Source organism: Oncorhynchus mykiss, chromosome 25 (genome assembly GCF_057628025.1).
Source record: "Oncorhynchus mykiss isolate SJ-2025 chromosome 25, ASM5762802v1, whole genome shotgun sequence".
Lineage (NCBI taxonomy): Eukaryota > Metazoa > Chordata > Actinopteri > Salmoniformes > Salmonidae > Oncorhynchus > Oncorhynchus mykiss.
Window position 1 is genome coordinate 36,599,315 of NC_143046.1, and position 23,593 is coordinate 36,622,907.

The following is a 23,593-nucleotide window of genomic DNA, read 5'->3' on the forward strand; positions in this document are numbered from 1 at the left end:
AGTAAAGATAAACACATATTGACCCCCAACGTCCATTTGATGTCACAAAGCTGTCCAGTACTTAAAAAATATCCTCTCCTGTTATCCTGGTTTCCAGTGGTTTGCAGAAGAGGATGTCTTCCGTAACTGACACCCCATAAACGTAACGGACATATACCAGGAGCTGTGCCAGGCCGCCACGTCTGTTGACTCAACCAGCTGTAACCCATATAATTCACTGGCTTGTATGCGAAGCAGTAATTGTTTCAAAACATCTCCTGCCGTGTCACTGATGCGCGTTGAAACAGTGTTGTTTGATGAAGGCATTGTCTGTATAGTTTTTTGGCCTTTTTCCCTAGCATTTTCCCGGCCATTTCCGCGGTAGCAGGAAGAATTAAGTCCTCCACAATAGTATAGGGCTTGCCTGTCCTAGCCACTCGGTAGCTCACCATATAAGACGCCTCTAGCCCCTTCTTATTAATGGTATCTGTTGCTTTTATACATGTCTTACTACTCAAAAGTCATCTTAGTTCTCCCTCTAGAAAGAGGAGTGGGAGGCCCCGGTGCACAACTGAGCAAGAGGACAAGTACATTAGAATGTCTAGTTTGAGAAACAGATGCCTCACAAGTCCTCAACTGGCAGCAAATGCTTGTCCTCTTGCTCAATTGTGCACCGGGGCCTCCCACTCCTCTTTCTGTTCTGGTTAGTGCCAGTTTGCACTGTTCTGTGAAGGGAGTAGTTCACAGCGTTGTACAGGATATTCAGTTTCTTGGCAATTTCTCGCATGGAATAGCCTTAATTTCTCAGAACACGAATAGACTGATGAGTTTCAGACACAAGTTATTTGTTTCTGGCCATTTTGAGCCTGTAATCGAACCCACAAATACTGACGCTCCAGATACTCAACTAGTCTGAAGAAGGTCTGTTTTATGGCTTTTTTAATCAGAACAATAGTTTCAGCTGTGCTAACATAATTGCAAAAGGGTTTTCTAATGATCAATAAGCCTTATAAAATGTTAAACTTGGATTAGCTAGCACAACGTGCCATTGGAGCACAGGAGTGATGGTTTCTGATAATGGGCCTATGTACGCCTATGTAGATATTCCATTAAAAATCAGCCATTTCCTGCTACAATGGTCATTTACAACATTAAATGTCTACACTGTATGTCTGATCAACTTGATGTTATTTTAATGGACAAAAAATTTGCTTTTCTTTCAAAAACAAGGAAATTTCTAGGTGACCCCAAACATTTGAACGGTAGTGTATATATATTTACGGCATTGTGCGGTACCCCCAGTTTGAGGATACCTGGTCTAGGTGAAATGCCTATATAGAGTGGGTATTACCCTTTCATTATCTACATGTATTGATACAAATATCTCATAGTATGGAATCAGCATTACTACACAGTATTACATATTTGTTTTCATTGTATTATCTAAAAAAATCCAGGGGTACTTTCCTTCAGGTAGGGTGACCTATTCCATAGCTTACAGCTCTGTGATAAATGTTTCAATTGTCCGTGGAATAGCTGAACAGTTTGTACCTGGAGGTCAACAACAGCATTTTACATTAAGCCGTTCTAAGTGATGCTATAATTTTTTTCCCATTTAGACGTGTTGGCCAAATTTAGGCATGTCCATGTGAAAATGGGTACGCGTCTGGAATGGATTTTGTTCATACCATGCTGTGACTGCTTGTCTGGAACACATTCAAGTTTTGGATATTTCCCTCAAAAATTGTAGATCATGGAGGGTTTTTAAGGTAAAGCATAGAGTCAGCAAAACATCATAATGTGGCTTCGTCAGGATTATATACCCTTAAATTAGCCGTTAATAATGATTTTGATGTACATTAGGCTGGTTTATACTTGAATACTTGAACTGGTGGCCTGGTATTTTACAATATTGTTTCCACTGGTATTTATTCAGTTGGCATTTACTAAGAAAGTATGTTGTATTATTTGTACTTACTTATATTCACAGATTGAAAGAAATCACTAAAATAAAGTGCTATAATTTTTGGGGGGAATGGGAGTTATATCATATAATATGCTGAAGCACACATATATCGCCCCAAATGTATCTTTTCACACTCTCTCAAACTTCCCTGACATCATTTGAGTGGAAACCAAATGTATTCTTTGCTTAACTACTGACAATGGGTTTTCTTTCAAAACAAGACACAGAAGGAAGTTTCCTCGTCAATTCCGGAGCCAAGACATACACAGTGCACTTGCCTTCGCTGTGGAACATTCCACAGTGGCAGTAAATCAATACTAGCTCCCACTATCAACATGTAAATGGTTGTTTATCTGGGGCTCAAAACACATTGAAACACCAAACCACTCTATCAAGAACAATTAATATTTCAAAAACAATACCAACGTTTATACATGCACACTTATTTAAACAAAGGGATTAATATCAATGTAACACCAAGTAGACAAAGCCTATGAGTGTGTAATCAAGTGCCAGCAAGCAGTGGATTCAACGCCTTCGTTTGGCCAAATGTGTGGAGTGATAAGGCGTATCATGGCATAGCAGTCTTGGGGGGGAGGGTGGGGGGGAATAAGTGAGTGACACTCATGACCAGTTGAAGCGTCTGTTGGGTGGGTCTAAACCAGGATAATAACCTTCGTCTTCATTGGGATTCCAATACATTTGACTAGGTACGTTGTTTTTTGTTCATAAACTTTGAAAATACCGATATTGATAACAATATCTGCATGTGTCTAACGGAATATTTGAATTTACGACGTAGTCTGACATGCAAAGAAAACCATTTGTTAAAAATAAACTTTTTCAAATGCACAAAGGCTTTGGCATCTGAAACACTGTAAGTGTACGTTTGAAAACAGCTTGGTTAGACAGCTGTCACTTTTGCAATGTGCCAAGTTCTCCTTTTCCTGGATTTGGTTAATTCAATCGAGATTAAGGTTGAGCTGAATGAACAACAGAGACCAAATGCAAGTATAAACCCTTCTTAAAATAGTTTGGGGAATGGCCTCGTCTCTGAGGGATGATCCTCAGAGCCTGATCCTTTGATGGCAGGTAGCCCTATGCGGGGCAGTTGGCATTGAAATCTCCCCCTCTGGGATTAAGAGGTTCCAATGACAGGTGGTGATGGTGGGGAGGTGGAGGGTTGTCGGTAACTTTTGCTGTGACACAGCAAGTACGAGATCATGGGTAAGTTTGACATATAAACACATCCCAAGATTTATGCCCATTGGTTGAGAGAGAGGAATGTGATAAGAGTGTGCCCATTGGTTAAACAGCAAGCGTAAGGAATTTGCATTATTCTGCTCATAGCTATAAGGCAAATAGGTGAATGACATTCTGTACGTTGATAATGGAAAACAGCAAGAGAGACACGATGCCATGCTGATGATGTTAATATTTTGTAAACACTAACATACATTCCCATTATGCACATAGAAGAGGAAGCAATGTAAATTGTATTGTGCTTACTGAAAGAAGCAAAGCGAGCTATCCATTCAGACCAGCCATACCGGTTGAACCTCTGAGATTAACTACATTTGATTAGAAACTTCTCTTCAGCATGACATTATTTCCTCTCCAATTGCTGAGCATCAAATCACATCTCATCACATGTTATTAGTCACATGCGCCGAATGCAACAGTGAAATGCTTACTCAACCAACAATACAGTTAAAAAAAAATATGAATAAAGAATAAGAAATAAAAGGAACAAGTATTAAAGAGCAGCAGTAAAATAACAATAGCGAGATTATATGCCGGGGGTACCGGTACAGAGTCAATGCTAGGGCCTTCTTCTGACACTGCCTGGTATAGAGGTCCTGGATGGCAGGAAGATTGGCCCCAGTGATGTACTGGGCCGTTCGCACTACCCTCTGAAGTGCCGTGCGGTCGGAGGCCGAGCAGTTGCCATACCAGGCAGTGATGCAACCAGTGCTCTCGATGGTGCAGCTGTAGAACCTGAGGACTCATGCCAAATCTTTTCAGTCTCCTGAAGCTGGACGGAAGATGAGAAGGGTAGCTATAGATGTGAGACAATGCAAATCTGAAAAATCTATAAAAGTAATGGCCCATTTGAACTTCCCAAAATAGTTAAGTTTGGTTAAAATGCCAAAGAATTATTAATTGTACTCAGTAAGTAAATGAAGGAGGGAGAAAGAGTATGAATGTTGGTGTGTTTACACCCTTGTATGGGCACTTTCTGTACAGTATGTATAGGACAAAGAAACACACAGTCATACCTCTATGTTTGTGAGTGTTCCTCTATGTTTGTGCGTATGCATGCTGTGTGTGTACGTGTGTGTGTGCATGTGCATTAGAGCAATTAGGATGCACACACTTAACTACTAGACCAATCAATGGACTTTCTCCTTGTCAACAGGGTTAGCTTTGGCAAACCCATAACAGACACTACCAGCCTCATAGTAGGCTGACAAAATGGAGGCTAAATGACCTGTGAGGCTAATGGTTTCTTCCTCTAATGGTCTGGAAAGCCTTAGCATGGCCATTAAAACACAGACAATCAGGTTTAGCAATTCACAGCACCCCCAGAGTAACTCCCCCACGTCATTTCAATTGATTCTCCAAAGAGGCTCTGAAAGGTAATTTCTTTTCTCATGAAGATTATTAGAAAAATAGGATAACCGTCAGAGAACCCAGCGTCTGAACACAGGAACCTAAACTGAAACCTGAATGACATTTGGATGAGGTTTTGATCTATTGTAAGGGTTGTTGAGGTGAAATCTGTTTGGTGACACATGCAGTATACTCAGGAAAACAAATACATTGTTTGTGGTGGTCAGTGAGACTCAAAATACAATTGAAGAGAAATGAGTGGGAGTACAAACGGAACATCTAAACTGTCATCGTCATCTCAAATTCTCTGTCACTAAATCATGAACACGGGCCCTTATGTAAGTATTTGTGCAATATAATGTGAGTAACAGAAACAATACTGGTCATTGGTTGTAGTTGGTTTGATTGGCTGTAGTTCAAATATCTAGCTAATTGGTGAAACAGAGGTGAAATGAGGTGAAGAACCAAGACATGCCAGAAATAAAAGTGGTGTAGCCCGACATCTAGTGGAGAAGTTGAGATTCAGCACATTTTGATCATATTCAGGACCCTGAGCTCAGGCCACGTCTGTGCTTAGTTCTACTGACGTGAATGTGGCTGCAAAGAGCTGATGTCATATGTTCAACTTAAGATCAGATTCCCTTTTGTACTTTCCTATGTTATTACTATTGCTATAACTCTGTTATGGATGATGACACTGCTATTGATGCATTCACTGAAAAACGGAGATAAACCGTAGCGTTGGTCATGCAACAAAAATCCAGTGTGTGTCATGAAGTCTCACTTTGTCGTAAAGTTATGTATCATGTGACTCTCTGTTAATACGTTGTGACTTACCTGTCATTTTTACCTATTGCAGCCTTTGCAGGTGACACTAGTCCTGTCTTGCTTTGTTTGACGGCACAATGGATCTTGACGCAATGAGTGGTGGTGAGAGAAGGCTAAGAGTTCACATATTCCGAGGTCACAGACACGGACGATTTGTCTAAAGTTAAGCACATAACACTCTAAAACCTGACAAACAAAGTAAAAATTCGAACTAAGTCCTACCTCATCTCCCTTTAGCCATATCCACTGCAGTGATGGCTGGTGCTCTGGTCACTCTCCTAGTTGTGGTCACTGTGACAATGTGAGTTTACCGACAAAGGACCATGACGAGGGCAAGCATGGTCAAATAGACCAATGTCAAATAGCAGGACAGCAGGAAGTCCCCCAAAATCCTCACCCAGGGCATCCTGAAGCGAGGTAAAGTTAGGCCTATAAGCATAGTTATACTGCAAGTTGAAGCTCCAATAGTGGTTCCACTTTATTCTGATCGTCTGACTGAAACGTTACCAGCTTTCCACAATCTAGGTTTCATATGCCTAACAATACGTGTCTGTGAAAATAGTCACTCCCTTATTTTATCGAAGCTTTGCACTCAAGTCTCTAATGTGTGGTTTGTCTCTTTTCTTGTGTCCAGCCAGAGAAAGACAGATGTCACTGAGGAAAAGGAGGAGGGTGATGATGAAACGGACGTGAACACTGTAAGTTAGAAAACTTAAACTTAAACTGGACAGCACGCTTTAAAAAGTTTACTCCTTGATGAAATTTGTCTGTGTTATATGTCGGCAGGTATATGCTGCAAATATGATATGTTTTGAACAGCATTCACATTTCATTAAAATATGTATTGTTAAACCAAAACAACAACCTAAACTACAAGATGTTTGGTTAAGTAATGCTGATTTATGTCATGAAAAATAGATATAGAAGCAGTGAAATTATTCTAACAGTATTGTTACAGTAATTAACCCTTTGCAAAATAACCCCCCTTGGTTACTGTTGTTAACTCGGACAAGCTTTTATCTTCCTGCGAACATGGAGAAACACACAGTTTCTGCGCCATCGTGCATACATTTATTTTGTCCCCCTACACCAAACGCGGTCACGACACGCAGGTTAAAATATCAAAACAAAATCTGAACCTGCCACGCCCTGACCTTAGAGAGCCGTTTTATTTCTCTATTTGGTTAGGTCAGGGTGTGATTTGGGGTGGGCATTCTATGTTGTCTATTTCTTTGTTTTTGGCCCAGTATGGTTTCCAATCAGAGGCTGTCGTTGTCTCTGATTGGGGATCATACAGCCCTTTTTCCCACTTTATGTTGTGGGATATTGTCTTTAAAAAAAAAATTATAACAATTTTTTGAATTATTAGGCTGAATGTCATGCGTCCTCCGATACACAACCCAACCAGCCATACTGCTTCTTAACACGGCACGCATCCAACCCGGAAGCCAGCCGCACCAATGTGTCGGAGGCTACACCGACACATTGGTCAGCACACTGCACCATGCACCATACACACTGCACCTGGCAACCTGGCCAATTGTGCGTCGCCCCACGGACCTCCCAGTCGCAGCCGGTTACGACAGAGCCTGGGCGCGAACCCAGGGACTCTGATGGCACAGCTGGCGCTGCAGTACAGCGTCCTTAACCACCGCACCATAGCACTTAGACATACAAAAAAATCGAAATATGACCACTTCTTGTGACTGTCACGATTGTCGTACTACTCCTCTGAGGAGGAGTAGTTGGAAGGATCGGACGACCAAAATGCAGTGTGGTATGTGATCATCGTGAATTTAATGAACAGAGAACACTTGAACAAACTATACAACACAATAAACGAATAACGACCGTGAAGCTATAATAAGAACTGTGCTGACACAAGCAACTAACATAGACAATCACCCACAATGACAAAACAGGCTACCTAAATATGGTTCCCAATCAGAGACAACGACTAACACCTGCCTCTGATTGAGAACCATATCAGGCCAAACAAATAACAGACAAACTAGACATCCAACATAGAATGCCCACTCAGATCACACCCTGACCAAACAAAGCATAGAAACATACAAAGCAAACTATGGTCAGGGCGTGACAGTGACTCTCACCGACTCCACACTTTCCTCCAACTCATTACAGATTTTCCTTGAAGATCCTAAATGGATTTCCCAAGTAGCATTGATCCATAATTCACTCTGTCTAAAAACAAGTCTAGTGGTTTCCTATTTTCCACCACAGCTATACCTCTCTTGTTTGGCCTTTGATATCTATAGGTTGGCACGTTTTTTTCATGGAACTTCCTATGTGATTAAATGCAGCGGTAGGCCTAGAACTTCCATCGTCGACTAAGTAAATACATAGGCCTAAAGCCAACAAATAAAAACAGTAGAAAATATGATGAAAATTCAGATTCTTTCAATCACATTCATCTCTCTACTCCGCCTGTCTGCCTCCGTTTCTATCTGTCTTGACTTGAGCTATTGCTAGTGAAGTGACTTGCCTAGTTAAATAAAGGTTCAATTAAATAAAAAACTGGATCTGGACCGAAGCAGTTGCTAGCAAACTTGCAACATTGTATCAAGTAGCCTATTCACGGCCCTCAGAGTTTCCCGCGCCAGTGAGCTCGGGACAGACAGCTCAGGACAGACAGCTGTTTCCAACTGGATATATGGGATGATCAGATCATGATATTTTTATCTTCCACACCGAGGCTTGGTGATTAACGAGGCCGGGAGTGTTGGAAAGATTTTTCAAATACTGAGGAACTATCTTTTGCAATGGATGTAAACAAACACTTAATTTACAATGTGTGAGGTGAAAACAATGACTGAGCTGCTCAGTATATTAGTGGTGGACCTGTTGAATTAAGACAATCAGAAATCATACATTGCCAAATGGGCACTTTCCTACATTTGTATGCAGCAGGCCAGGTAGGACTACCTCAATGCATGCTCAGGTGACATGCACTCACTCAACGTTATCAGGACATAGAGACACAACAGTGGCACAAGCCAAGAGACAAGAAGATTGATGACAAGCCTATTCCAGCGGTCTTGGAAACAAGGGCAAAAGTGAGCTGGAAGAGAAGTCTACTGCAGTTATAACTTTGACTGGTGAGCTACACGTGAATGCATTGTTTACATCTAATGCATGTAATAACCAATTCAACCACAAGAGGATATTTTTTTATCACAGATGCAAGTCCATTATATCTTCAACTTTTACGTATCAAAGAAACCCATGTTTTAGATATGGGCAGGTACTTACTGTATAGGCACAAATCTATGGTTAGCAGCAGAAACAGTATGGTATCCATAAACAAATGTCATCAAATGTTTCCACCTCCATGGTTGTATGTTTATGTTCTCAGGACAGTGTCAGAAGTAACAGATGAAGATGGGTGGGCGTATAACGTGAACGTCTAGCAACCCGAAGGTTGCAAATTTGATTATCATTACAGACAACTTACACATTTTAGCTAATTAGCAACTTGTCAACTGCTTACTACATTTGAGTTACTTTTCAAATACTAAGTATGCTAGCTAACTCTTCCCCTAACCCTAACCTTAACCCTTTTAGCTTACCCTAACATGAACCCTTTTAGCTAACCCTAACCCTAACCTTTACTCTTTAAGCTAACTTGTAAACATAATCCTAACCCTTAGCCTAGCTAACATTAGCCAGATAGCTAACGTTAGCCACCCAGCCACCTAGCTAGATTTCGTAACATATCATATTATAACGACACAGGGCGAGACGCAGATGCGTTATTGAAAAACAAGGGGCAGGCAAGAGGCTGGTCGAGGACAAGCATAAGTTCATAAACCAGGTCAGAGTCCAGAAGGTACAGGGCAGCAGACAGTCTGGAGGTCAGGCTGAATGGTCAGGCAGGCGGGTACAGTGTCAGGGCAGGCAAAGGGTCAGAACCGGGAGGACTAGAAAAACAGGAGCACGGAAAAACACACTACTTGACTTGACGAACTGGCAACAGACAGACAGAAGACACCGGTAGAAATACACAGGGAATAACGGGAACAAATGGGAGACACCTGGTGGGGGGTGAAGACAAGCACAAGACAGGTGAAACAGGGTGTGACACATATGTTTCGCAAATTCATAACATATACAGTAATAAAAATTGTCATTTGTAACAAATCATAGAAAATGGTTGATGGCCATCCACAAATGATTACATACCATATGAAACGTAATATATCATACTAAAAGGAGTGTCTCGCACAGATAATAATACGAAATTCTCTGAGACCAGGTTGAGAATACCCATACAGATTTCTGTCTGTGTGCATGGGTGTGTGAGGACTAGCCTATAATAAGAATGTGTGGCTGGAAGTTGGACAGCAGACTCCAGTCACCCAAGTCATAGACTGTTTTCTCTGCTACTGCATGCCAGGTCTAGGACCAAAAGGCTCCTTAACAGCTTCTACCCTCAAGCCATAAGTCTACTGAACAATTAATCAAATGCCCCCCCCCCACCATTTGTTATGTACACTGCTGCTACTCGCTGTTTATTATCTATGCATAGTCACTTCACCCTAACCTCCATGTACAAATGACCTCGACTAACCTGTACCCCTGCACATTGACTCGGTACCAGTGCCCCCTGTATATAGCCTCATTATTTTATTATGTTACTTTAGTTTATTTGGTAAACATTTTCTTAACTCGTTCTTGACCTGCACTGTTGGTTAGGTCTACACTTGTTGTATTCGGCGCATGAGACAAAGAAAGTTTAATTTGATTTGAGCATGTTAACCACAAACCATGTCCGGTTTATGTTTCCTAATCTGGAATTAGGGATCTTGCGAGATACTATTTTAAACTTCTTAGTTTGTTTTTTGCCCTTTTCACGTGCACCCTATGCTTCACAATTGTCATCTCAAAATCTAGTTCTGGCATTTGTAGGTTGGACATTGCAAAGTGATGATACATGTAGTGTGTTATTCATTCAGTTATTCATTTAGTGTTAAGGTTATATTTTTTGAGGTCTCCTGAGTCAAATTATATGTAAATCAGACTTCTGTTTCTAACGTTGTACTTGTGATTGCACTAAGTTGTGTAGTTATGTATGAGTTATGTAAGTTGTTATAATTGATTGTCATGACTGGCCTGTGAGCATCAGGGTACAATCGATCAGGGCTCTACAGAGATATCAAAATCAAATCAAATCAAATTGTATTGTTCACATACACGTGATTAGCAGATGTTATTGCGGGTGTACCGAAATGCTTGTGCTTCTAGCTCCAACAGTGCAGTAATATCTAACACGTAATCTCTAACAAATTAAACATTCACCTAATACACACAATTCTAAGTAAGAATGTATGAAGACTATATACATGGACGAGCGATGTCAGAGCAGAATGGACTAAGATACATTAGAATGGTATAGAATATAGTATATACATATGAGATGAGTAATGGAGGATACAGTTTAAGTCGGAGGTTTACAGACACCTTAGCCAAATAGCCAAAAAAGTTTTTCACAATTCCTGATATTTAATCTTAGTAAAAATTCCCTGTTTTAGGTCAGTTAGGATCACCACTTTATTTTAAGAATGTGAAATGTCAGAAAAGTAGTAGAGAGAATTATTTGTTTCAGCTTTTATTTCTTTCATCACATTCCCAGTGGGACAGAAGTTTACATAAAGTTTTTTATGGCGGTTTTGGAGCAGTGGCTTCTTCCTTGCTGAGCGGCCTTTCAGGTTATGTAGTTATAGGACTCGTTTTACTGTGGATATAGATACTTTTGTACCTGTTTCCTCCAGCATCTTCAATAGGTCCTTTGCTGTTGTTCTGGGATTGATTTGCACTTTTCGCACCAAAGTACATTCATCTCTAAGAGAGCGTACACATCTCCTTCCTGAGCGGTATGATGGCTAGGTGGTCCCATGGTGTTTATTATTGCGTACTATTGTTTGTACAGATGAATGTGGTACCTTCAGGTGTTTGGAAATTGCTCAAAATGATGAACCAGACTTGTGGAGGTCTACAATTAATTTTCTGAGGTCTTGGCTGATTTATTTTGATTTTCCCATGATGTCAAGTAAAAAGGCACTGAGTTTGAAGGTAGGCCTTGAAATACATCCACAAGTACACCTCCAATTGACTCAAATTATGTCAATTAGCCTATCAAAAGCTTCTAAAGACATGACATAATTTCATGGAATTTTCCAAGCTGTTTAAAGGCACTGTCAGCTTAGTTTATGCAAACTTCTGACCCACTGGAATTGTGATACATGGAATTCTAAATTAAATATTCTGTCTGTAAACAATTGTTGGAAAAATGCACAAAGTAGATGTCCTAACCGACGTGCCAAAACTATAGTTTGTTAACCAGAAATTTGTGGTGGTTGATAAACAAGTTAATGACTCCAACCTAAGTGTATGTAAACTTCCGACTTCAACGGCATGTAAACATTATTAAGTGAATGAGAAACCATAGAATAGTACAGAAAACAATATATACATATGAGATTACTAATGCCAGATAAGTAAACATTAAGTGACTAAGATACCGTAGAATGTCACGCCTGCTCCCGCTCTTCCCCTCTCCAGCATTGCACACTCCTGCTATCATCATTACGCACATCCCCCGTCATGCACATCCCCCCGTCATGCGCATCAGTGATTATTGGACTCACCTGGACTCAATCACCTCTTGTCATTACCTTCCCTATATCTGTCTGTTTCCCCGCTCTGTTCCCTGCTTCTGCATTGATTGTCATATGTCCTTGTATACCCATGTGCTGGCTCTGTTCCTGTTTTGTTTTATGTCTGTTCCTGATTAAGTGTTTGACTCCCTGTACCTGCTTCTCATCCCAGGCGTCGGTCCTTACAGAATACAGCATATACATATGAGCTGAGTAATGCAAAACATGTAAACATTATTAAGTGACTAAGATACCGTAGAATAGTATAGAATAATGTATACAATGGGGCAAAAATGTATTTAGTCAGCCACCAATTGTGCAAGTTCTCCCACTTAAAAAGATGAGAGAGGCCTGTAATTTTCATCATAGGTACACTTCAACTATGACAGACAAAATGAGAAGAAAAAAAATCCAGAAAATTACATTGTAGGATTTTTAATGAATTTATTTGCAAATTATGGTGGAAAATAAGTATTTTGTCAATAACAAAAGTTTCTCAATACTTTGTTATATACCCTTTGTTGGCAATGACAGAGGTCAAACGTTTTCTGTAAGTCTTCACAAGGTTTTCACACACTGTTGCTGGTATTTTGGCCCATTCCTCCATGCAGATCTCCTCTAGAGGAGTGATGTTTTGGGCTGTTACTGGACAACACGGACTTTCAACTCCCTCCAAAGATTTTCTATGGGGTTGAGATCTGGAGACTGGCTAGGCCACTCCAGGACCTTGAAATGCTTCTTACGAAGCTACTCCTTCGTTGCCCGGGCGGTGTGTTTGGGATCATTGTCATGCTGAAAGACCCAGCCACATTTCATCTTCAATGCCCTTGCTGATGGAATGAGGTTTTCACTCAAAATCTCACGATACATGGCCCCATTCATTCTTTCCTTTACACGGATCAGTCGTCCTGGTCCCTTTGCAGAAGATCAGCCCCAAAGCATGATGTTTCCACCCCCACGCTTCACAGTAGGTATGGTGTTCTTTGGATGCAACTCAGCATTCTTTGTCCTCCAAACACGACGAGTTGAGTTTTTACCAAAAAGTTATATTTTGGTTTCATCTGACCACATGACAATCTCCCAATCTTCTTCTGGATCATACAAATGCTCTCTAGCAAACTTCAGACGGGCCTGGACATGTACTGGCGTAACTTCTTGCGTCGAGCAATCCCGTATCCGAGAGCGTAATCATAGCCTCAAGCTCATTACCATAACGCATCGTTAACTATTCATGAAAATCGCAAATGAAATGAAATAAATATATTGGCTCACAAGCTTAGCCTTTTGTTAACAACACTGTCATCTCAGATTTTCAAAATATGCTTTTCAGCCATACAGTGCCTTGCGAAAGTATTCGGCCCCCTTGAACTTTGCGACCTTTTGCCACATTTCAGGCTTCAAACACAAAGATATAAAACTGTATTTTTTTGTGAAGAATCAACAACAAGTGGGACACAATCATGAAGTGGAACGACATTTATTGGATATTTCAAACTTTTTGAACAATTCAAAAACTGAAAAATTGGGCGTGCAAAATTATTCAGCCCCCTTAAGTTAATACTTTGTAGCGCCACCTTTTGCTGCGATTACAGCTGTAAGTCGCTTGGGGTATGTCTCTATCAGTTTTGCACATCGAGAGACTGACATTTTTTCCCATTCCTCCTTGCAAAACAGCTCGAGCTCAGTGAGGTTGGATGGAGAGCATTTGTGAACAGCAGTTTTCAGTTCTTTCCACAGATTCTCGATTGGATTCAGGTCTGGACTTTGACTTGGCCATTCTAACACCTGGATATGTTTATTTTTGAACCATTCCATTGTAGATTTAGCTTTATGTTTTGGATCATTGTCTTGTTGGAAGACAAATCTCCGTCCCAGTCTCAGGTCTTTTGCAGACTCCATCAGGTTTTCTTCCAGAATGGTCCTGTATTTGGCTCCATCCATCTTCCCATCAATTTTAACCATCTTCCCTGTCCCTGCTGAAGAAAAGCAGGCCCAAACCATGATGCTGCCACCACCATGTTTGACAGTGGGGATGGTGTGTTCAGGGTGATGAGCTGTGTTGCTTTTACGCCAAACATAACGTCTTGCATTGTTGCCAAAAAGTTCAATTTTGGTTTTATCTGACCAGAGCACCTTCTTCCACATGTTTGGTGTGTCTCCCAGGTGGCTTGTGGCAAACTTTAAACAACACTTTTTATGGATATCTTTAAGAAATGGCTTTCTTCTTGCCACTCTTCCATAAAGGTCAGATTTGTGCAATATACAACTGATTGTTGTCCTATGGACAGAGTCTCCCACCTCAGCTGTAGATCTCTGCAGTTCATCCAGAGTGATCATGGGCCTCTTGGCTGCATCTCTGATCAGTCTTCTGACCTGACCTTCTGACCTGGGACGGCCAGGTCTTGGTAGATTTGCAGTGGTCTGATACTCCTTCCATTTCAATATTATCGCTTGCACAGTGCTCCTTGGGATGTTTAAAGCTTGGGAAATCTTTTTGTATCCAAATTCGGCTTTAAACTTCTTCACAACAGTATCTCGGACCTGCCTGGTGTGTTCCTTGTTCTTCATGATGCTCTCTGCGCTTTTAACGGACCTCTGAGACTATCACAGTGCAGGTGCATTTATACAGAGACTTGATTACACACAGGTGGATTGTATTTATCATCATTAGTCATTTAGGTCAACATTGGATCATTCAGAGATCCTCACTGAACTTCTGGAGAGAGTTTGCTGCACTGAAAGTAAAGGGGCTGAATAATTTTGCACGCCCAATTTTTCAGTTTTTGATTTGTTAAAAAAGTTTCAAATATCCAATAAATGTTGTTCCACTTCATGATTGTGTCCCACTTGTTGTTGATTCTTCACAAAAAAATACAGTTTTATATCTTTATGTTTGAAGCCTGAAATGTGGCAAAAGGTCGCAAAGTTCAAGGGGGCCGAATACTTTCGCAAATCACTGTAGCTACACAAGCATTTGTGTAAGAGTATTGATAGCTAGCATAGCATTAAGCCTAGCATTCAGCAGGCAACATTTTCACAAAAACAAGAAAAGCATTCAAATAAAATAATTTACCTTTGAAGAACTTCGGATGTTTTCAATGAGGAGACTCTCAGTTAGCAAATGTTCAGTTTTTCCAAAAATATTATTTGTGTAGGAGAAATCGCTCCATTTTGTTCATCACGTTTGGCCTAAGAAAAAACCCTGAAAATTCAGTCATTACAACGCCAAACTTTTTTCCAAATTAACTCCATAATATCGACAGAAACATGGCAAACGTTTAGAATCAATCCTCAAGGTGTTTTTCACATATCTATTCGATGATAAGTCATTCGTGGCAGTTGGGTTTCTCCTCTGAAGCAAATGGAAAGATACACGCAGCTGGAGATTATGCAATAATTGCAACGGAGGACACCAAGCGAGCACCTGGTAAATGTAGTCTCTTATGGTCAATCTTCCAATGATATGCCTACAAATACGTCACAATGCTGCTGCAGACACCTTGGGGAAATGACAGAAAGTGTAGGCTCATTCCTTGCGCATTCACAGCCATATAAGGAGACATTGGAACACAGCGCCTTCAAAATCTGGGGCATTTCCTGTTTGAAATTTCATCTTGGTTTCGCCTGTAGCATCAGTTCTGTGGCACTCACAGATAATATCTTTGCAGTTTTGGAAACGTCAGAGTGTTTTCTTTCCAAAGCTGTCAATTATATGCATAGTCGAGCATCTTTTCGTTACAAAATATCTTGTTTAAAACGGGAACGTTTTTTTATCCAAAAATTAAAAGAGCGCCCCCTATATCGAAGAAGTTAAGCAGGGGGACACGTCTGGCACTGCAGGATTTGAGTCCCTGGCGGCGTAGTGTGTTACTGATGGTAGGCTTTGTTACTTTGGTCCCAGCTCTCTGCAGGTCATTCACTAGGTCCCCCCGTGTGGTTCTGGGATTTTTGCTCACCGTTCTTGTGATCATTTTGACCCCACGGGGTGAGATCTTGCGTGGAGCCCCAGATCGAGGGAGATTATCAGTGGTCTTGTATGTCTTCCATTTCCTATTGCTATTGATTCAGTCTTCCCAGCCTGGTGCAGGTCTACAATTTTGTTTCTGGTGTCCTTTGACAGCTCTTTGGTCTTGGCCATAGTGGAGTTTGGAGTGTGATTGTTTGAGGTTGTGGACAGGTGTCTTTTATACTGATAACAAGTTCAAACTGGTGCCATTAATACAGGTAACGAGTGGAGGACAGAGGAGCCTCTTAACCTTTCTGATCTCCCCATCCCGTGTATCGTGAATACAGACTCAAGCTCATTACCATAACGCAACGTTAACTATTCATGAAAATCGCAAATTAAATTAAAAAAATATGCTAGCTCTCAAGCTTAGCCTTTTGTTAACAACACTGTCATCTCAGATTTTCAAAATATGCTTCTCAACCATTGCAAAACAAGCATTTGTGTAACAGTATTGATGGCTAACGTAGCATTTAGCGTAGCATTTAGCATTAGCATTCAGCTGGCAACATTTACACAAAAAAACAGAAAAGCATTCAAATAAAATCATTTACCTTTGAAGAACTTCAGATGTTTTCAATGAGGAGACTCTCAGATAGCAAATGTTCAGTTTTTCCTGAAAGATTATTTGTTAAGGACAAATCGCTCCGTTTTCTGCGTCACGTTTAGCTATGAAAAAAACCCTGTATCCAGGATTGTGTAAATCTATCAGCAAGCTCATTAGCATAACACAACGTTAACTATTCATGAAAATCGCAAATGAAATGAAATAAATATGCCATCTCTCAAGCTTAGCCTTTTGTAAACAACACTGTCATCTCAGATTTTCAAAATATGCTTCTCAACCATAGGAAAACAATCATTTGTGTAAAAGTAGCTAGCTAGCGTAGCATTTAGCGTTAGCATTAGCGTTAGCATCCAGCACGCAACATTTCAACAAAAACATAAAAGCCTTCAAATAAAATAATTTACCTTTGAAGAACTTCAGATGTTTTCAATGAGGATACTCTCAGTTAGATAGCAGATGCTCAGTTTTTCCAAAAAGATTCTTTGTGTATTAGAAATAGCTCCGTTTTGTACATCACATTTGGCTACCAAAAAAACCTGAAAATTCAGTCCTCAAAACGCGAACTTTTTTCCAAATTAACTTCAGAATATCGACTGAAAACATGGCAAACGTTGTTTAGAATCAATCCTCAAGGTGTTTTTCACATATCTCTTCGATGATATATCGTTCGTGGAAGCATGGTTTCCCCTCTCAATCAAATGGAAAAATACTTGCACATGGCTTTGCGCACCAGTTTCGACACAGGACACCAGGCGGACACTTGGAAAATGTAGTCTCTTATGGTCAATCTTCCAATGATATGCCTACAAATACGTCACAATGCTGCCGACATCTTGGGGAAACGGCAGAAGGTCTAAGCTTATTCCTGTCGCATTCACAGCCATATAAGGAGACATTAGAAAACAGAGCTTCAGAAATTCTGCTCATTTCCTGTTTGACGTATCATCTTGGTTTCGCCTGTAGAATGAGTTCTGGGGCACTTACAGACAAAATCTTTGCAGATTCTGAAACTTCAGAGAATATGCATAGTCGAGCATCTTTTCGTGACAAAATATCGCGCTTAAAACGGGATCCAAAAATGAAATAGCGCCCCTAGAGATGCAACTGGTTAAAGAAGAAGTTACAGGTCTGTGAGAGCCAGAAATCTTGCTTGTTTGACCAAATACTTATTTTCCACCATAATTTGCAAATAAATTCATTAAAAATCCTACAATGTGATTTTCTGGATTTTTTTTCTCCTTTTGTCTGTCATAGTTGAAGTGTACCTATGATGAACATTACAGGCCTCTATCATATTTTTAAGTGGGAGAACTTGCACAATTGGTGGCTGACTAAATACTTTTTTGCCCCACTGTAAATGTGATGAGTAATGCCAGATATGTAAACATTATTAAAGTGACTAGTGCTCCAGTCTTTAAAGTGGCCAGTGATTTCTAGTATATGTCTATGCAGCAGCCTCTAATGTTTTATGATGGCTGTTTAACAGTCTGATGGCCTTGAGATAAAAGCTGTTTTTCAGTCTCTCGGTCCCAGCTTTGATGCACCTGTACTGACCTCGCCTTCTGGATGATTCCGGGGTGAACAAGCAGTGGCTCAGGTAGTTGATATACTTGATGATCTATTTGGCCTTCCTGTGACATCCGGTGCTGTATGTGTCCTGGACGGTGGATGGTTTACCCCCCCCCCCCCCCCCGCCCCCAGTAATGCGTTGGGCAGACCACACCACCCTCTGGAGAGCCTTGTGGTTGCGGGTGGTGCAGTTGCCATTCAAGGAGGTGATAGAGCCCGACAGGAGGCTTTTAATTGTGTATCTGCTAAAGTTTGTGAGGGTTTTAGGTGACAATCACATTTCTTTAGCCTCCTGAGATTGAAGATGCTCTGTTGCGCCTTCTTCACCACACTGTCTTTGTGGGGGTCAATTTCAGTTTGTCAGTGATGTGTATACCAAGGAACTTGAAGCTTTCCACCTTCTCCACTGCGGTCCCGTCAATGTAGATAGGGAAGTGCGCCCTCTGCTGTTTCCTGAAGTTCACGATCATCTCCATTGTTTTGTTGACGTTGAGAGAGAGGTTGTTTTCCAGGCACCACAGTCCCAGAGCCCTCACCTCCTCCCTGTAGGCTGTCTAGTAATCGTTGATTATCAAGCCTACTACTGTTGTGTCGTCTGCAAACTTGATGATTGAGGCGTGCATACCCACTCAGTCATGGATGAACAGATATCCCTCCCGCAGAGGGGGAGCGGTATAGAGGGATTGATGGGGGGTGGGGTTTAAATTCGTAAATTATAAGGCAGCAGCCCGACTCCTTCCTAGTCTCTAATGTGAGAGACTGGAATGCGTGTGCCTTATGGAGAATCTACCTCAGAATTGTAACATGCAATAAATGGACTTTGGGACATTATATTTCTCCAGCCAAAATGGTCGTAACAATGACAGATGGAATATGAAATGAATGTTATTTTTGCTATGTTATTGTTAAAGGGAAATGTCACAATTGTTCAACTTTATTTTCATCATCTCCAGCACCACCCCAATATCAACATATGTGAAAATTACTTGTTTCTATGTTCGGTCATCATCGGTGTGCATCCTGTGATTTTAACCAATTATGATTAGGAATTGCCCACAAATTGTCTACTAATTGGTTCATTATGTCATTGGGAACACTGATCTTATGAAGTTGAAACATTTTGAAATGTCCCTTCAACCAGGTGGCAGCTGGCTTCTTTTTTCTATTTGTAATATGTTGAGATATTACACATTATACAAAAGGTTAACTTCACTTAGTTGCTTAACTTGGAGCAAAAGTATGTGTCCTTCGTTATCTTCGTTATGACCACAAAGCTTTATCCACAACCTACACTTCTCTCCGTTAGATTTTGGTTTTGGAAAGGGTATAAAAAAGACACCACTCTCTTACCTCTCCAGGTACAGACTGTCAGTATTACATGTGCCCCAGGCACACTGTTTTACCATTTTCTGTTCACTTGTATCAGAGAAAGGAAAAGTATCCCAGCCTGTAGCCCACAGAAACCATGAGGATTTTTTTCAAGGGTCAAGGGTCAAGGGTCAAAAGGGTCAATTATGTAAAACTCATTTGTGATACCTTTGATGGTTTCTTATAACCAGGTGCTTTACATACTAACCAATACACTTGAACATTAACAGGTCAAAGACGGCCATTATGCGTTTTTCTTTATTATAATTTGGTATTATTGTATAATGTACACCATGTGTTAGGCACTTTTTCTGTTATAAAGTTTACGTTTATTCTCTATTGGAGTATATTCATTGCTTAAAGTGATAGTTGACCCAAATGTCATAATTTGTCAACCTTTTTCTGTATTTAAAAAAAAAAAACCCAATCAGAGTATTCTGAACAAACCTTATTTGCCAAGAAACAGGTGAAGGTCAGGGACAGGCTTCAAGTTTCAAGTCCAAAGAAATGTTTTATTGGATGTTCCTTCTCGACAATGCAACAACAATAAAACATTATAAAATATAAGAATTTTGAACATAAAGTCAATTAACTAGAAGAATAGAATAAACATTTTAGCATAACACCACCTGTTTACCCTGCTGTCCACCATTTTGTTCTACCAAATATATGTTTTTCTGGATTTCACAAAGTAAACAAAGTATTTCCAAATTCAGGGTTTCCTACTCTGATGAAAGAGTGTGAAACAAGGGTGTGCAATTTGGGAAAGTTGAACTTCAACCGGTATTTAAGCACAGACATTATGCAGTCAGAAACACAGATGGAAGCTGAGCAAGAATTTCTTGTAGATTTTCTCCATGAGTGAAAGCATCATCTAAGGCTTTACCATGAAGACTGCTGTTCTTTTGTTTACTGTGGTGCTCATAGGTAAGAATAACCAAAAATGACATATATTCATTCAACTATTAGGTCAATCCATTGCAATATCAAATCAAGTAGCTGTCCAGCTCGCACATGCAATTTGGTTGGTTCTGGATGCAGTTTGTGTTCAATATAATTTTGGCATTTTAATATAAATACACTTAAATAGTTTAGTAGAAAATATCAGCATAACAGGTTTTCCTCCTTAGTCATTATATCTGTGGTTCATCCCATCTCTAGCTGTGTTGTCAGAGTGTGAGATGGTCAAGTTTGGTCAGCTGTGCAGCGACAACTCCAGTAACAGGAGGAGGACAGGGGACAGATGGGGACAAGGACACCACGGCGCAAGCAGGTATGGCAAGTGTGTGTGTCTGTAGTATTTGTGGCATGCATTTTGATGTATCAGTTTGGTTTTATATTATTTTACTGTCCGCAATTTACCTCATACTTTAGTTGATAAGATGTTAACTACATTCCATGACAATGATTGAAATCTAAAAACCCATTCATTCAATATTAATGCTCTTACTGTATACAATACAAGAAATAAAACATACCATAGTGTTGCGAATGAGATACTCTCTGAATACTTTGTGAACCCCCCAGCTTTAATACCCTTTCCTATCTATGTCCAGAGGAGGCCGTGCGCATCAGGGTCTGGACATTGTGTGTAATGATGGGGCCACAGTGTACGCTCCATTTGACGTGAAACTCAACGGGAAAGTGATCGTGTACACAGACCCGAAGAAGGCAGCCATCAACGATGGGATCAACCTCAGTGGAGAAGGTCAGTGTCTATCCTGAATCAATTTTTTTAAATAACCAAGATAAATAGTTAAGTTAATGCTATGCTTGTAAATATGCACTGTATTCCGATGGAACTCCCTAAAAACCAACCACTTCACTCTGTGATTGTCGTAACAGGTTAGGAAAGCATTTTCGCTACTCCTTTTCTTTTGTAACAGTATTTTTATTGGAATTTCACAATATTCACCCATATTAAGAGATACAACAACAGAGACAAAGTACACAGAAAAAAAACAAGAAAAACAGCACCCACTTACACATATCTACGCATATAAATATATATACATACATACACACACACACACACACACATACATATATATATATACACACACATACACACATACATACATACACACACCCATACATATACATACATACACGCGTACGCACACACACACATACACAACCATACATACGTACACCATTTTCCTCTTCCCGCTCGGTGCTTCTCTCACCCCATCACCATCATTGCGTCTCTCAATACATACATTTTAAACAAACTTACAAACAGGAATTAAACAAAAAAAGCTCAGTTTAAACCAAGAAGTTAGGTTCCACACAGGGAACGTGCTACTCCTTTTCTTAACTTTAACTTCATTCTCCTAACCTGCTACATTACTTCTCCTTACCTGCTGTGTAAGTTCTCCTAACCACTAAGAAAAAAATCACTTTTGATCATGGCTGTATTGAAGTGGCGTGTTTTTAGGCTGTCCCGTAACCCAATATTCTGGCTCTGTTGTGTCACTGAGGTATACGAGCAACTAATATGTCACATGGCGGAATGGATATTGGAAGAATAATGTGGCATATAATTGGGTAATGGTTGAATCAATTGTCTAATTGATTGATTGACTGACACTGTGGTTGTCTCTGTTTTCTAGGTCTGTGCTTTAAGCTGTTCTACGTAAAGCCTGACAAGTACTCTGGGGTGGTGAAGAAGGGCCAGAGGATTGGGACCATGCTGACCATGCAAAGTGTCTACCCAGGGATCACTTCTCACGTCCACGTCCAGATGTGTGACAAGTCTGACCCCACCAAGTTCTTCTAATGGAGTCCCTTTTGACCTCTCAATCAACCAATAACATGATTGTAATCATTGGCCAATAGATGGGCTTACTGTGTTTAAAAATAATAATTTGCTTATTATTATAAACATTTTTATTACAGTATAAAATCCATGCATGCTGCACATTTCTGGAATAAAGTTTTACATGAACCCTATAAGCATCAGGGGTAAATTCATAATTTTTTATAAATCCTTTTATGCAACTAGTTACAGACATGAAAATAGACAATGATTTCTGTGTTAATATATAATTTCTGTGGTATATATATATATATATATATATATATATATATATACTCTTTTTGTATACTAGTTGTACGTGGCTCATCTGACAATGTGTACTCAATAGTAAAATTTGTGAAAAAAACATGATAGATTTAAAACAAATAACAACCCTGTACCATGACTAGACAGTGGAAAAAAACACCCATCTCTTTAATAAGTTCTTTAGACAATAAAAGCTAATTTACCAACATTTCTGAAAATTTGAAATTAAACTTCTATTGATCAAAATAACTGTTTAAAACATGAAAAACATACTAAAATTGTCACGTTCGTCGTAATGATGAGACCAAGGCGCAGCGTGATAAGAATACATTCTTCTTTAATTAACGAAAAACACTTAAACAACTGTGACGCTATGCTAAACCAAGTGCTGACATGCAACTACACATAGACAATAACCCACAAAACCAAAATGGAAAATGGCAACCTAAATAGGATCCCCAATCAGAGACAACGATAAACAGCTGTCTCTGATTGGGAACCAATTCAGGCCACCATAGACCTACATATACCTAGACATACCAAAACCCCATAGATTTACAAAAACCCTAGACAAGACAAAACTCACATACCACCCTCGTCACACCCTGACCTAACCAAAATAATAAAGAAAACAAAGAATACTAAGGTCAGGGTGTGACAATTTAAAAAAAAAAAAACATTAAATTTGACTATAAATGTGTGAAAATGTAAAAATAATGCATATTTTGGGGAATTTAAACCATTAGCTTGTGTTACAAAAGGTTAATAAAAGAAAAAGTGTTACTGTTTGACAGAAAATGTAATTTTGCCATCATTTCCAATTTGGGGTCAAAAATGACCCATGTTGGTGCATTTAGGGGTCAAAATATGTTGGTACTTTTGGGGTATTAACAACAAAATAAATACACCATAAATCATTCCTGATAAATAATGTGTATTTTTGTATCTGAGCCTC

At 39.9% G+C, this 23,593-nt stretch overlaps 1 protein-coding gene across 5 annotated transcripts; it reads left to right on the forward strand.

The window, feature by feature from the left end:
• Positions 1-2,525: 2,525 nt before the first annotated feature.
• On the forward strand, positions 2,526-22,526 carry lect2.1 (leukocyte cell derived chemotaxin 2, tandem duplicate 1). 5 transcript variants are annotated; one of them, XM_021582973.3, is made up of 5 exons: positions 2,526-2,655; positions 6,021-6,084; positions 20,736-20,847; positions 21,131-21,282; positions 22,187-22,526. In XM_021582973.3, exons 3-5 carry the CDS (start codon positions 20,756-20,758, stop codon positions 22,351-22,353), a joined length of 411 nt encoding a protein of 136 aa, XP_021438648.1. In that variant the 5' UTR covers positions 2,526-2,655; positions 6,021-6,084; positions 20,736-20,755; the 3' UTR covers positions 22,354-22,526.
• The last annotated feature ends 1,067 nt before the right edge of the window (positions 22,527-23,593 follow it).

Excerpts from the sequence above, each read along its gene's own strand:
- lect2.1 (XM_021582973.3), top strand. The coding sequence starts at position 20,756 with ATGGTCAAGTTTGGTCAGCTGTGCAGCGACAACTCCAGTAACAGGAGG. Across the intron at positions 20,848-21,130 it reads GGACACCACGGCGCAAGCAG|AGGAGGCCGTGCGCATCAGG; the intron begins GTATGGCAAGTG and ends ATCTATGTCCAG. Across the intron at positions 21,283-22,186 it reads GATCAACCTCAGTGGAGAAG|GTCTGTGCTTTAAGCTGTTC; the intron begins GTCAGTGTCTAT and ends TCTGTTTTCTAG.